This window comes from Oncorhynchus mykiss, chromosome 8 (assembly GCF_013265735.2).
Source record: "Oncorhynchus mykiss isolate Arlee chromosome 8, USDA_OmykA_1.1, whole genome shotgun sequence".
Classification (NCBI taxonomy): Eukaryota; Metazoa; Chordata; class Actinopteri; order Salmoniformes; family Salmonidae; genus Oncorhynchus; species Oncorhynchus mykiss.
In genome coordinates, this window is record NC_048572.1 from 75,610,915 (window position 1) to 75,622,842 (window position 11,928).

The following is an 11,928-nucleotide window of genomic DNA, read 5'->3' on the forward strand; positions in this document are numbered from 1 at the left end:
CCACTTCAGCAGACTCCCTCAGACCCGATGAGTTTATATGGCCATGGACACCTACAGTACATCAGGGATGGGCAACATTACGAGGCACATCAGGACGTCAAAATTCAACAGAGGGCCACACATTTCTTAGTTTGGAGTAGCTGCATTTCCAGATTTACTGGAAAATGACTTGCCATGGCTAATGATACAGAGCATGTGTAGGATTCTTTTTTAACTAGCTGCTACCCATTCCACTGCCTATGTAGCTTCTCTGCCACTTCCTCCTCCTTGACATGGAGGGGAAACTTCATGTTGTACACTGAATACCGAAAGGTTGCTGGATCGAATCCCCGAGCTAACAAGGTAAAAATCTGTCATTCTGCCCCTGAGCAAGGCAGTTAACCCACTGTTCCCCAGTAGGCCATCATTGTAAATATAAATGTGTTCTAAGCTGAAATAATAATAATAAAAAAAATAATAAAAATAATAATAATGTAAATACCAATTTTTTATGGTCGACATGTTCAGACTATACAAACAAAGTAGCAGGCCAAGCGTTCTTTTTCAGGAACTCTGGCTAATGCCTATGGTGTAGCAGCAACTATAAAGATTAGCCTACATCATCACACAAAACAATCAACCTTTTTAGGGTATCCTTGTCCGGCCACCTGGCCTGGCAGGCACCCTGTCCCTTCCATGAGACAGATTGCCTACATGCAGTCGCCCCAATGGGACATGCTCATCATGTCTTAGCAGGATCAGAGGGTGACAGGTGTCCCTGCAGGGTCAGACAGCCAGGGAAGACCAGTCTACGGCACTCAGGTGATTTTTGCAGTATATTATAACAATCAGTGAATGGCTGCAAAGTTCCATCTTGAGTTGATGGGTAGGCTACAGCCTGGATTGGGAATAATGGTAATTTCAATTATTGAACCTTTGATGGTATTCATTGCTAATATAATATATTAATGTACACCATGGTAATTCTTTGTCATGCCTCATCTGAGCAAGATCATATGTTGACAGGGATCTCATCAGGTTCAGGTAGTCAGGGAAGGTCAGTCTGTGACAGTGCAGAAGTTAACTTTTTCCAATAAAACATTTTTTTCTCTCTGTGCCGGCCACACTGGACAAACAAGAAACTTCAAAGATGTAAACTATTCTAAGGCAGTCTGACAACCTCTAGTTGATTTCTAAACTTTATCAAGGGTCAATAGAGGCTTTTCCCGATGACACAAAACATGTAAAACAAAAATGTGATGACGCTATTAATGATTGATGATGAATGGATACAGATATGTTAGAATGCCCAGTCATGTTCATATCATCTCAGACATACTGTAAAAGTACTGCAGTTTAAGACCATCCATATAAATTCCTATATGCCAGTGAAACTGAATACCATGCACTCGGAAATTGTATTATTCTGCTAGAGTGTGTAAAGCACAAAAGGTGACATGTTTGCATATGTTATGGTCTTGTGAAGGCTGGCTGAATTATGGCAAATAGTATGTTCTTTTATCTCAGCATGTCTACAGATTCAACCTTCTCCCTGTTTTTGTTTGCTTGAAAATGTTGATACTGGAGACTGTTATCAGAAGAAACTGTGAAACCAAGCATTTCGAGTGGCTAATGTCGTGGAAATGTCCTGTATTTACCAAATCATGAGAGCAAACCACACACAAGTCAGAGTTATCATAAAGTCCATCTTTAATTATATGAGCTCCATCACAACCCTGTGACTCTCAGATCAATTCAGTGTCTATCAATGAATTCTCTGAGAGTTCCTTACACATCGCAACTGAGATCCTTTATAGCAAAGACACACATAGCCAGACAGCATTGGCCATAATTTATCTTTCAGCTTTGTCTCCTAAACTATGTTATTTTCTCAAACTCAGAACCATAAAACAAATCCTCATATCAACAGGCATATATCAAATCCACCCCTCCTTGACAAAATCACAGAGACACATTGATTGGCACACAGACATTGTGGAGCCAAGAGATACACGCTTGACCTCTCCCCAAGTAACTTAGTCCGGACAGAGAACAGATGGCTGCAACCCGGCCACAGTATTATACAAAAATTAACATTCTGATGAGAAGTAACTTACAAACATATGATGAATATAAAACATCTTACCTATGTTACCAACTAATTCTGATTATTCCCCAACACTAAGAAATGCTTTGCATTAATTGGAAGGTTGGTTATCCTCCCACAATGTATGGAAGAAATGTCAAGTTATGTACAGTATCACTAGATTTGATTAAGGGTATACTGTGCAACTTTCATGCCTTATATGGAAAACTGTACGACAAAAGGTGTCTGTATTTAAAACATGCCTACGTCAGGGGAGATACCTATTTAGGCACGCCCTAGTTGCTAGGCTCTCAGTCCTGGCCCTGGAGGTCTGCTGTATTGTTGTCACTCCAAACTCCCATGTTAAACAGGCTCACTGGGCTAAAAATGGACCAGCCCATCTGGCCTTGAATCGAGCCCTTTGCTTTCACCTATTCAACCATGTCAGGTCAGTGACATGTGGCTAATTCCAGGAAGGGATGAACAAGGATGCAAAAGGGCCTTAAAGGGGAATTCAGTCAGATATGAACAATGCTTGTTTCTAATTCAAGTATTTATTTAACTAGGCAAGTCAGTTAAGAACAAATTCTGATTTACAATGACAGCCTACCCCAGACAGGACTGGGCACCACCATATGGGACTTACAATCACCGCTGGTTGTGATACAGCCTGGAATGTAGTGATGCCTCTGTAGTGCCTTAGACCCCTGCATCACTCAGGAGCCCCAAGTAGGATTATAGGCTTACAATATACTTGGTTTGGTTATGAAAAACACTGAAAATGAGTTGTTCACTCAGTTTTTATACTTCCAAGCAGGCAAAAACTCTACTTTAGATTGAATTTGCAGTGGTTAAAAAGGAAGTTCCCTGACCGGGAATCGAACCCGGGCCGCGGCGGTGAGAGCGCCGAATCCTAACCACTAGACCACCAGGGAAAGCGCTTATTTAACGAAAAGTGACACTATTGGTCGTGTGGCGACTTCTTTGAACCTACTCCGATTGGACAGTAACTAGATGAACGTAAAACTTCACATTTGCAAGGGAAGAGGGGAACGCATAGCGACCACTGAATTATTTCATCAACTTGGCGAGCGAATCAGCTTTTAGTCGTACCGGTAAGTAATTTTGCTATGCTATCAACTCGTAATTTAGTGTCAAGATATCATGATGACCACTTTGGCAAAACATGCGCACTGCTAGTTGAATCCAAAGTAGCTAACGGTAGCTAGCTAGCGAGCTAGGCTGCTACCAAAGACAGTAGAGTATTAAGCTAAAACTGCTTCTCCAATAGAAATCCCCGATCTCACTTGTAGGCTCGCTAAGCTCATGCGTTGTATCACGTCATCGTCGTCTCGCGCCGAACTGCGCATGTGCATGCTGTCAACTCAAAGACACTCCTTCGATATAAAGTTGTTTTTGACGAACATGAAAGCGTGTCAGTTTGTCACTTTCACGAGGTTGGAGTAATGATATGTTCCACTACTTAAGATATTGGCTCGAATCTAGGTTGTGCCTTTAGAGTTCGAGAAAATGAATAACTAAGGAAGAACGTTTCACTTCTGCCATTGACTTCTCAAACCCCTAAAGGCCTAAACCCTGGCCTGGTCTGTTTTTTCTGTTTCGCAATCGTTCCCGGAAGTCTCGCGATGTTGCGCCTCTGGGTTTAGAAACTCTGTCCTGCTACAGATGCTCGCACGAAGCATTATAGAAGACGGGAAGCTACTGTGAAAATCTAGTTACCAAGCTAAACTTCACATTGGAAGTAGTGACGCTACAGTAAATCTACCCATAACAAAAACTTTGAAAAAGTAGTTCCCTACATCCAAACTACTTCGTGATAAATTATAAAATCTAAATCTGAGATGTCAACATTCTGTATATTTATGGCCCTTTATGGCCTAATTAATATATTTCAATTGACTGATTTCCTTATATGAACTGTAATTCAGTAAAATCATTGAAATTGTTGCATGTTGCATTTATATGTTTGTTCAGTATACATTATATGTGCCGAGGTAAAAGTGGGGTTGGTACTCAGTAGGGTCTGTATTTCTTGGGGGACTGAGGAATAAGGAGTGTTGCTGGACTTTTACTCCGCCCATTCCATTGGCCCCAATGCAATACACTGTATATAAATTACATATCATCGCATAGAGAAAAAATATTATTTGTGCCAAGGTAAAAGTGGGGTTGGGGGGGTACTCAGTAATTCCAATAACATATATTTGTTTCTTATTAAAGTCTATTTCTTTAAATATAGCCTACACAATAGCTTTCAACATGCCAGTATTTGTGTAAACGTTCTAAGGTAATGCTTGTATAAATAATAAATAATAAAATATTAAAGTAAAATTATCCACGTATTGTTTACCAAAGTGGTTGCAATTCTTTGAACAGTTGTACTGCACTAGAGTGCAACTTTTTCTTTGATATTCCAAAAACCTAGCACGCCTTTGCAGGGGGATTCTGAAAAGAGAAATCGGTGATTGAGCTGCCAGGCCACAATAATATCCTGCAGCTAGGAGAATGGTAATTCAATCATCCACAAATAGGTTAGCGTAACTTGCATCAGTCATTGCATTTTGAACTTAACCCATTCTTGAAATATCGAAAAACATCTTAGGAACATGGCAGGTTTTGTTAATTCAGTTATGAGGATGACTCAGGTCACATCAGCATCGTTTGGCTTGGCCATTGACATGCATCTGTGGCATTATATGTTTTATATAATGAACACACTCTCCCTTTTCTCTTTCGGTCTCTAAGGTCCATCATGCAGATGCTGAGAGAGAAGAAGACTTTGTTAACGGAGATCCTGTCTGCGGACTCCAGCTACATCCTTCAGAATGTGCAGCAGGAGGAAATAGTGACTAATCGTGACTACAACAACCTAAACATCCCCAATCAGTCCAATGAGAAGACTGTCATCAACCTGCTGGATAAAGTGATGAATAAAGGAGACACAAAAAGCTATGAACTCGTGAACCTGCTGCAGAAACCACATATGATAAAAAACTACCCTAGACTGGAGGAAATATTCAACAACCACACAGAACCAAGTGACCACACCTTCAACCCAGCCCCAACAATCCCAATTCCCTGTACAGGTACCACACACACTGACTACTAGTACTACCAGCTTTGCACCACGACTCTGTCATTGTTTACTGACACAATTTACACAATTTACAGATCAATCAACTGACATCAGTGCTACTGTTCTACTGTATTAGATAGCTGTTATCAGGTATCTAACTGTGTTTTCTGTGTTTTGTAGATAATTCTGACCTGGAAACAGTGGTCACAGGTGGCGATGAGGTGATAACCCCTCTATCTACATTTAAAGTGTTTATTAACTACATATATTAAACCTCATATAGTTCAGAGCAAATACACAAGTCAACAATATACAATAATACACAGACACAAAACTCAACCTGTCTTCTCATTGCAACACAACTCTCCTTCAACTTTCCTATTTATTTCCTTATTTTCCTATTTATTTCCTTATTTATTTTCTACAGTTTCTGTCAGTTTGATGTGAAATATCTTTGTGTGTAAATGACCCCTGGTTTCCTCTGTTTCCAGGTCAGTCTGTATGAGATGACCAGTGTACCCCGTGGTCTCTGTTTGATCATCAACAATGAGATATTTGATAAACTGAGTGAAAGAACAGGATCAAACAAGGATGCTGGTATGTCAACGTTTTATCCTCAAAAACATCTCAAGTCTCATTTCTCTATTACAGCATCTGACCAGCTTGCTGTTTTGCTGATTCGGTTGATTATCATGATGTGACATGATAGAATGAAAATAGAGAGAAGTGAGAGGTCTGGTTGTTAAGTGTCTTGTCTTCTCCTACAGTGGATCTGGCCAACATATTCAGCCGGATGAAGTTCAGGGTGGTGATGTGCAAGGACAAGACTGCAGTGGAGATTCCCAGTGTGCTGAAGGTCTTTTCTGAGCTGAAGCAGTTATCTGACCTCCAACAGTACAATGCGAAGGAGTGGGTCGGTGGTCAGTTCACTGATCTAAAGGATCTTCCTAAGCATGGCGATGCCTTCGTCTGCTGCATTCTGAGTCACGGAAAAAAGGAGGGCGTCTGTGGTACAGATGGAACAGTCGTCCCCACCATTGATATCCTCTCACCTTTCAACGGCACAAACTGTAGCATCCTTGTTGAAAAGCCCAAGCTGTTCTTCATCCAAGCCTGTCGAGGGAAGGACGTTCAGAAGGGCGTGCCGGTGAACAAGAAGCCTAAAGTTGAAGGGACGGACATGGAACTGGACACAGACGACGGCCAAGTCCAAGACTACACCCTTCCACTATACTCCGACTACCTGGTTTTCATGGCCAACGTAGATCAGTATATCTCCATCAGGAGCCCAACCTCTGGGTCCTGGTTCATCCAGTCTCTGTGTGGCCAGCTTGAGAAAAGCTGTACCAGGTAACATCAGCTTGGAATTCACTGCACATCATGTTCATGTCCTCAATTAGTTTGTGTTCTCTGTTGAATGGTTGTGTTGACTTGTGTGTTCATCTCAATTTATGGTGTGTCTCATGTCTCTGCAGAGGGAAAAACATCTATGAGATCCTTACAGGGGTCAAAGCTGCGGTGAGCAAGAAAAAAGGTGACCTTCGTATTAAAGATGCCAACGGTGGTTATGGCTACGAGGTGGTCAAGCAATCACCAGATTCTAGAGACACCCTGACCAAGATGCTCATCTTTCCTGCTGAGACCAAGCATTCTTCCTGATGATCTCTTGATGTTACCATGGTACCCTTCATCATCAGCAGTCCATATGCTCTTTCAAGTTCAGTTTTGATATGAAAGGTTGAATAGGCCATAATCAGGACACTACCAAGTTCCTGTGGTGGCATTCTTATTTGTTTTACTTTTACATGGTACATTTATTACTTTTACATTAATTGTTGTTCAATTTTACAGGACTTGGACAAAAATACATTTTATATTAATGATACAGAATTTCACCAGCTTATATACCAAAAGTCCTGTGGCACTGCTGCAGCTCAACCAAGTGAGCCAGGTGACATTGACTTTTTAACCAAACTATTAGTTGGATATGTGAAGAAGTTTCATAGCAAGAACAACTGGTTATTGATATCTTGGCACACTGTTTCAGCTTTACTTTAAATATTTTTTTATGTGATTTCATCTACTTTCTTTATTTAGAATTTTTTATACAATCATGTTTTCTCACATGCCTTTCCTGCCATCTTAAAATATGTTATACTTCAAAATAAATATTTTATCGACAGTTGGATTGCGGAAGTGTTTTTACCTCACGCTCCTCAGCATTAGAGTGACATCCTGTTGAATATAAAACGTGAAACGTGGCTAATAGAAACAGACCCATTTTACAGACCAGATCTCAGAACCAGCGGTGGTAAAATACATATTTATAATAGCGCTGTTGCACAGACAAAGTAAACATTCCTCAATTGCTACCATTTAATGGAAAAATACATTAATCTCATGAGCTTGAAACATCTTTTAGGAAAACAGACATTCCAACCAAGGTTACAACACACTCTAATGGGAGATGGGCCAAGGTACAGGAAGCTGTGGTAGGGTCTCTGAGAGTGACAGTATACTTACATTAAATAAGCAGGCGAGAATTCACTGTTAAATCATAACAGCCTATCTGAAGTTTCTCAGTCCGGATATGGAAGATGTTTCAGAGGTAGGGAAGGAAGAGTTTCTTGGTGAGGATGTGCTTGGGCTCGTTTGGAGTCTCCTGTCATCTGCTGACCTCAAGATTCACACACATCAGCTTCTGACAGAACAGACTGGACGAGCTACAGAGGACACTGGAGCAATGTCAATATGTACATTACCTGTATGCTGCCGGACAGTGTGGGCCAGCTGTGTGTCACACTGCTCCAGTGTCCTCTGTAACTCGTCCAGTCTGTCCTCTGTCAGAAGCCCCTGCCTCCTCATCTCACACAGCACCTCCAGGGCCAGCGGGAGAGAGAGAAAGAGAGAGAGAGAGAGATCATGTATGTGTGTGTGTGATATACTTCTTACAGTGAAAAGATCCAGTCGTCCTCTGAGGAGTTTGTCGCTCAGCAGAAACTTAATCTTAGTGACATTCTTGAGTTACATCTTCTGAGATCCTATACAGCATCATCTCTCTCACTTTCGCAATTGAATTGAGTTGAATTGAGAGAGAGAGAGTGAAAGAAAAAAAGAAAGAAAGATGTAAAGCAACCAGGGAATTACCAGAATTACCATCTATTCAGTGTTGCCTCTCTATGTGGTCCATTGTTGTGACAATGCAATTACACACATACACACACAGCTCTGCTCACCTGTGAGAGAGCGAGGCTTGCATCAGTCTGAGTGTGGTCCATTCACTCCGGCTGCCGTCTCCAGGAGGCGGAGCAGGTCTAGTTGACCAATGATATCGAGGAGCTAGTACAGGAAGTAGTGGTCCTCCAGTAGGCTATATTGTAAAAATTCATTAAAACAAAATGTGCTTTTTGGTGTTCATTTAAGGTTAGGGTTAGGTATAATGTTAGCAGTGTGGTTAAGGTTAGGGTTAGGTTTTAAGAAGATAAATTGTAGAAATAGGCAAAGTTTCTGACTTTGTGGTTGTGTTAACTTGTGGCGACCGCCTTTCCCCTGCAGCCTCAGAAACAAGACACACCCAACCCGCACCTGAAGCCAGACCATTAAGGATTAGACGGGCTGCTTCAGATTCTCTAACCTTTTCCATGATGAGTGTACTTGCTCATTCCCCCTCACTAATATAAAAGGAATGGACTGATATGCAAATATGTCCCCCTTTGTGCTTTACATCTCCAGCAGAATAATACCATTTCTGAGTGCATGATATTCAGTTTCCCTGGCATATAGTACATTCTATGGATGGTATTCAGTGGTGGAAAAAGTACCCAATTGTCATACTTGAGTAAAAGTACAGATACCTTAATAGAAAATGAATCAAGTAAAAGTGAAAGTCAACCAGTAAAATACTACTTGAGTAAAAATCTAAATGTATTTGGTTTTAAATATACTTAAGTATCAAAAGTAAAAGTGTAAATAATGTAATATTCCTTATATTAAGCAAACCAGCCGCCACAATTCTCTTCTTTTTTTTATTGACGGATAGCCAGGGTCACACTCCAACACAGACACCATTTACAAACAAAGCATTTGTGTTTAATGATTCCACCAGATCAGATGCAATAGGGAAGACCAGGAATGTTCTCTTGATAAGTCTGTGAATTGGACCAATTTCCTGTCCTGCTAAGCATTTAAAATGTAATGAGTACTTTTGGATGTCAGAATAAACTGTAACGTAAGAAAATGTGGAAAAAGTCAAGGGATCTGAATACTTTCCGAATGTACTGTATCTGTATCCATTTATCATCATCAATAGCGTCTCCCAGGTCTTCCTCACATTTTTTAAACATGTTTTGTGTCATCGGGAAAAGCCTCTATTGACCCTTGATAAAGTTTAGAAATCAACTAGAGGTTGTCAGACTGCCTTAAAATAGTTTACATCTTTGAAGTTTCTTGTTTGTCCAGTGTGGCCGGCACAGAGAGAAAAAAATGTTTTATTGGAAAAAGTTAACTTCTGCACTGTCACAGACTGATCTTCCCTGACTGCCTGAACCTGATGAGACCCCTGTCAACATATGATCTTGCTCAGATGAGGCATGACAAAGAATTACCATGGTGTACATTAATATATTATATTAGCAATGAATACCATCAATGGATCAATAATTGAAATTACCATTTTCCCAATCCCAGAATGTAGCCTACTGTCACGATCATCGTAAGGAGCGGACCAAAATGAAGCGTGGTATGTGTTCATGATGATTTTTTAATTAAAGAAAGCACTGAACACTGGATACAAAACAATAAACGAATAACGACCGTGAAGCTATAATGAGAACTGTGCTGACACAAGCAGCTAACATAGACAATCACCCACAAACAAACAGTGAAACCCAGGCTACCTAAGTATGATTCTCAATCAGAGACAACTAATGACACCTGCCTCTGATTGAGACCCATACTAGGCCGAAACATAGAAATCCCAAAATCATAGAAAAACAAACAGACTGCCCACCCCAACTCACGCCCTGACCATACTAAATAACGACAAAACAAAGGAAATAAAGGTCAGAACGTGACACCTACCCATCAACTCAAGATGGAACTTTGCAGCCATTCACTGATTGTTATAATATACTGCAAAAATCATCTGAGCTCCGTAAACTGGTCTTCCCTGGCTGTCTGACCCTGCAGGGACACCTGTCACCCTCTGATCCTGCTAAGACATGATGAGTATAGTGTTGTGTAACTGACTGTGCACCTTGACAGTGAAGCCTGTAGAGCTGTTTATACTGAGTCAGTGTGAAACGTAGGAAATTAGCTAGGGAAACTGACAGATTAATAATTTTACATTACTATACTGACTAATAAAAACTAACATTGCACCAAAAACACGTCAGAATATCGATCTTCAATTGCTTGGCAGCTGGTTTCATCATTTGATTCAGGTCTAGTGTGATTGAGAAAAAATAATATCTAAAGTTCATGAGCTAGCTTGCTAACATTGACCAACTTTTGACAAGCTCTAGCTAATGATACATCATCAAATTACTTTTGTTTAAGCAGGAAAAAACAAAGGCTACAAAACATTTCCATACACACAACAGCTGTTTGACAGATAGTTAGAGGCTAGCTAGAGCTGATCTGGCTGTGATAGCTACTAGTTAGCTAACTAGCTGCTGGTACAGTAGTTCATTTACTTCAGTCGAGAGGGGTTGAAACATTAGCTAATGTAACATGTCAGTTACCACTAGCTCAGCACTGGGAATGCATACAGCAGTTACCTTGCCAGCTAGATCAGTCAACTAAAGAGTAGCCAGTTTCTGCTCTGCTTGCTTTTACAACTCGGAGAAAAAGCACAACACAGACAGCAGCTGCTTCTGTTTGTCTCTCCCGTACTGATCCTATACGCCAGCCTTTCAGAAGCTTTGCCTTCACACAGCATGTCAGCACGCTCTGTAGCATCCATGCAGTCCAAAATCTTGCCTGTCCTAAATCCATCTGGCTGAAACCATAAAACCGCCTACCCGGCGGCTCTGAGGCGTCTGCATGGTCCTAAAGCACCCCGGTGCCCCGTTTTGTATTACAATGCAATTATTGAATATGGGGGTGTCCCCAGTGAAAGTTGCGCCCCTGTTGCTAATACCTAACCTATCATCCAATACTTCCATACATAAAAGAATGTGTAGGGGGACGTTAGGATTGGATGCTATTAATCTCTTCATGTGGTCCCTGTCCCTCACCGTCTTCCTGTTGAGCACATCTCTGAACTCGAAGCACAGAACAGCCAACTGAAAAGAGACCAACTGATCAAATGAACAGTTAGTTTGAGAGATACCGATACTTGATTCAGTAATTATGTTCGCACCCACAAGAGTTTATTTTAATCAACTCTCCTTAGTCCATGATGAGCACGAGCTCAGCCTCAAGAAGTGATATCTGGCTGGATCACTATAGGGCCCAGTATTTCCTGACCAGACTGATGTATGTCACTGCTTCATTCAACAGATCCCATCTATCCAGCTTTTCCAGACTTGTCTGTGGTCTGTGGTCTTGTCTGTGTTGATGAAATAGCTTGCCTATCTCTTTAAAAGTCCATAGTAGAATTATAGAGATATACAATTATGTTCTATTTCTATGTGTAGAATTCCCCAGTTAAAATATGCCCCGCCCCACATGATGTGTATGTTCTGTATATAAAAAACAGCTGGATATTTATAATCTTATCAAATGTGATTTGAACTGTTTTGACTTGCACACAGATTCAATTAGA

At 40.8% G+C, this 11,928-nt stretch overlaps 1 protein-coding gene and 1 non-coding gene across 2 annotated transcripts; one reads left to right on the plus strand and one right to left on the minus strand.

Annotated features, from left to right (window-relative positions):
• Window positions 1–2,928: 2,928 nt before the first annotated feature.
• trnae-cuc lies at window positions 2,929–3,000 on the minus strand. The gene has a single exon. It is a non-coding gene; the product is annotated as a tRNA-Glu (tRNA).
• A 25-nt stretch (window positions 3,001–3,025) lies between these two features.
• LOC110530629 (caspase-8) lies at window positions 3,026–7,346 on the plus strand. The gene is made up of 6 exons (XM_021613842.2): window positions 3,026–3,180; window positions 4,832–5,172; window positions 5,343–5,383; window positions 5,654–5,759; window positions 5,930–6,512; window positions 6,638–7,346. The coding sequence occupies exons 2-6, from the start codon at window positions 4,839–4,841 to the stop codon at window positions 6,819–6,821; spliced, it is 1,248 nt and encodes a 415-aa protein (XP_021469517.1). The 5' UTR covers window positions 3,026–3,180; window positions 4,832–4,838; the 3' UTR covers window positions 6,822–7,346.
• Window positions 7,347–11,928: the final 4,582 nt, after the last annotated feature.

Excerpts from the sequence above, each read along its gene's own strand:
- LOC110530629 (XM_021613842.2), top strand. The coding sequence starts at position 4,839 with ATGCAGATGCTGAGAGAGAAGAAGACTTTGTTAACGGAGATCCTGTCT. Across the intron at positions 5,760-5,929 it reads AGGATCAAACAAGGATGCTG|TGGATCTGGCCAACATATTC; the intron begins GTATGTCAACGT and ends CTTCTCCTACAG. Across the intron at positions 6,513-6,637 it reads CTTGAGAAAAGCTGTACCAG|AGGGAAAAACATCTATGAGA; the intron begins GTAACATCAGCT and ends ATGTCTCTGCAG.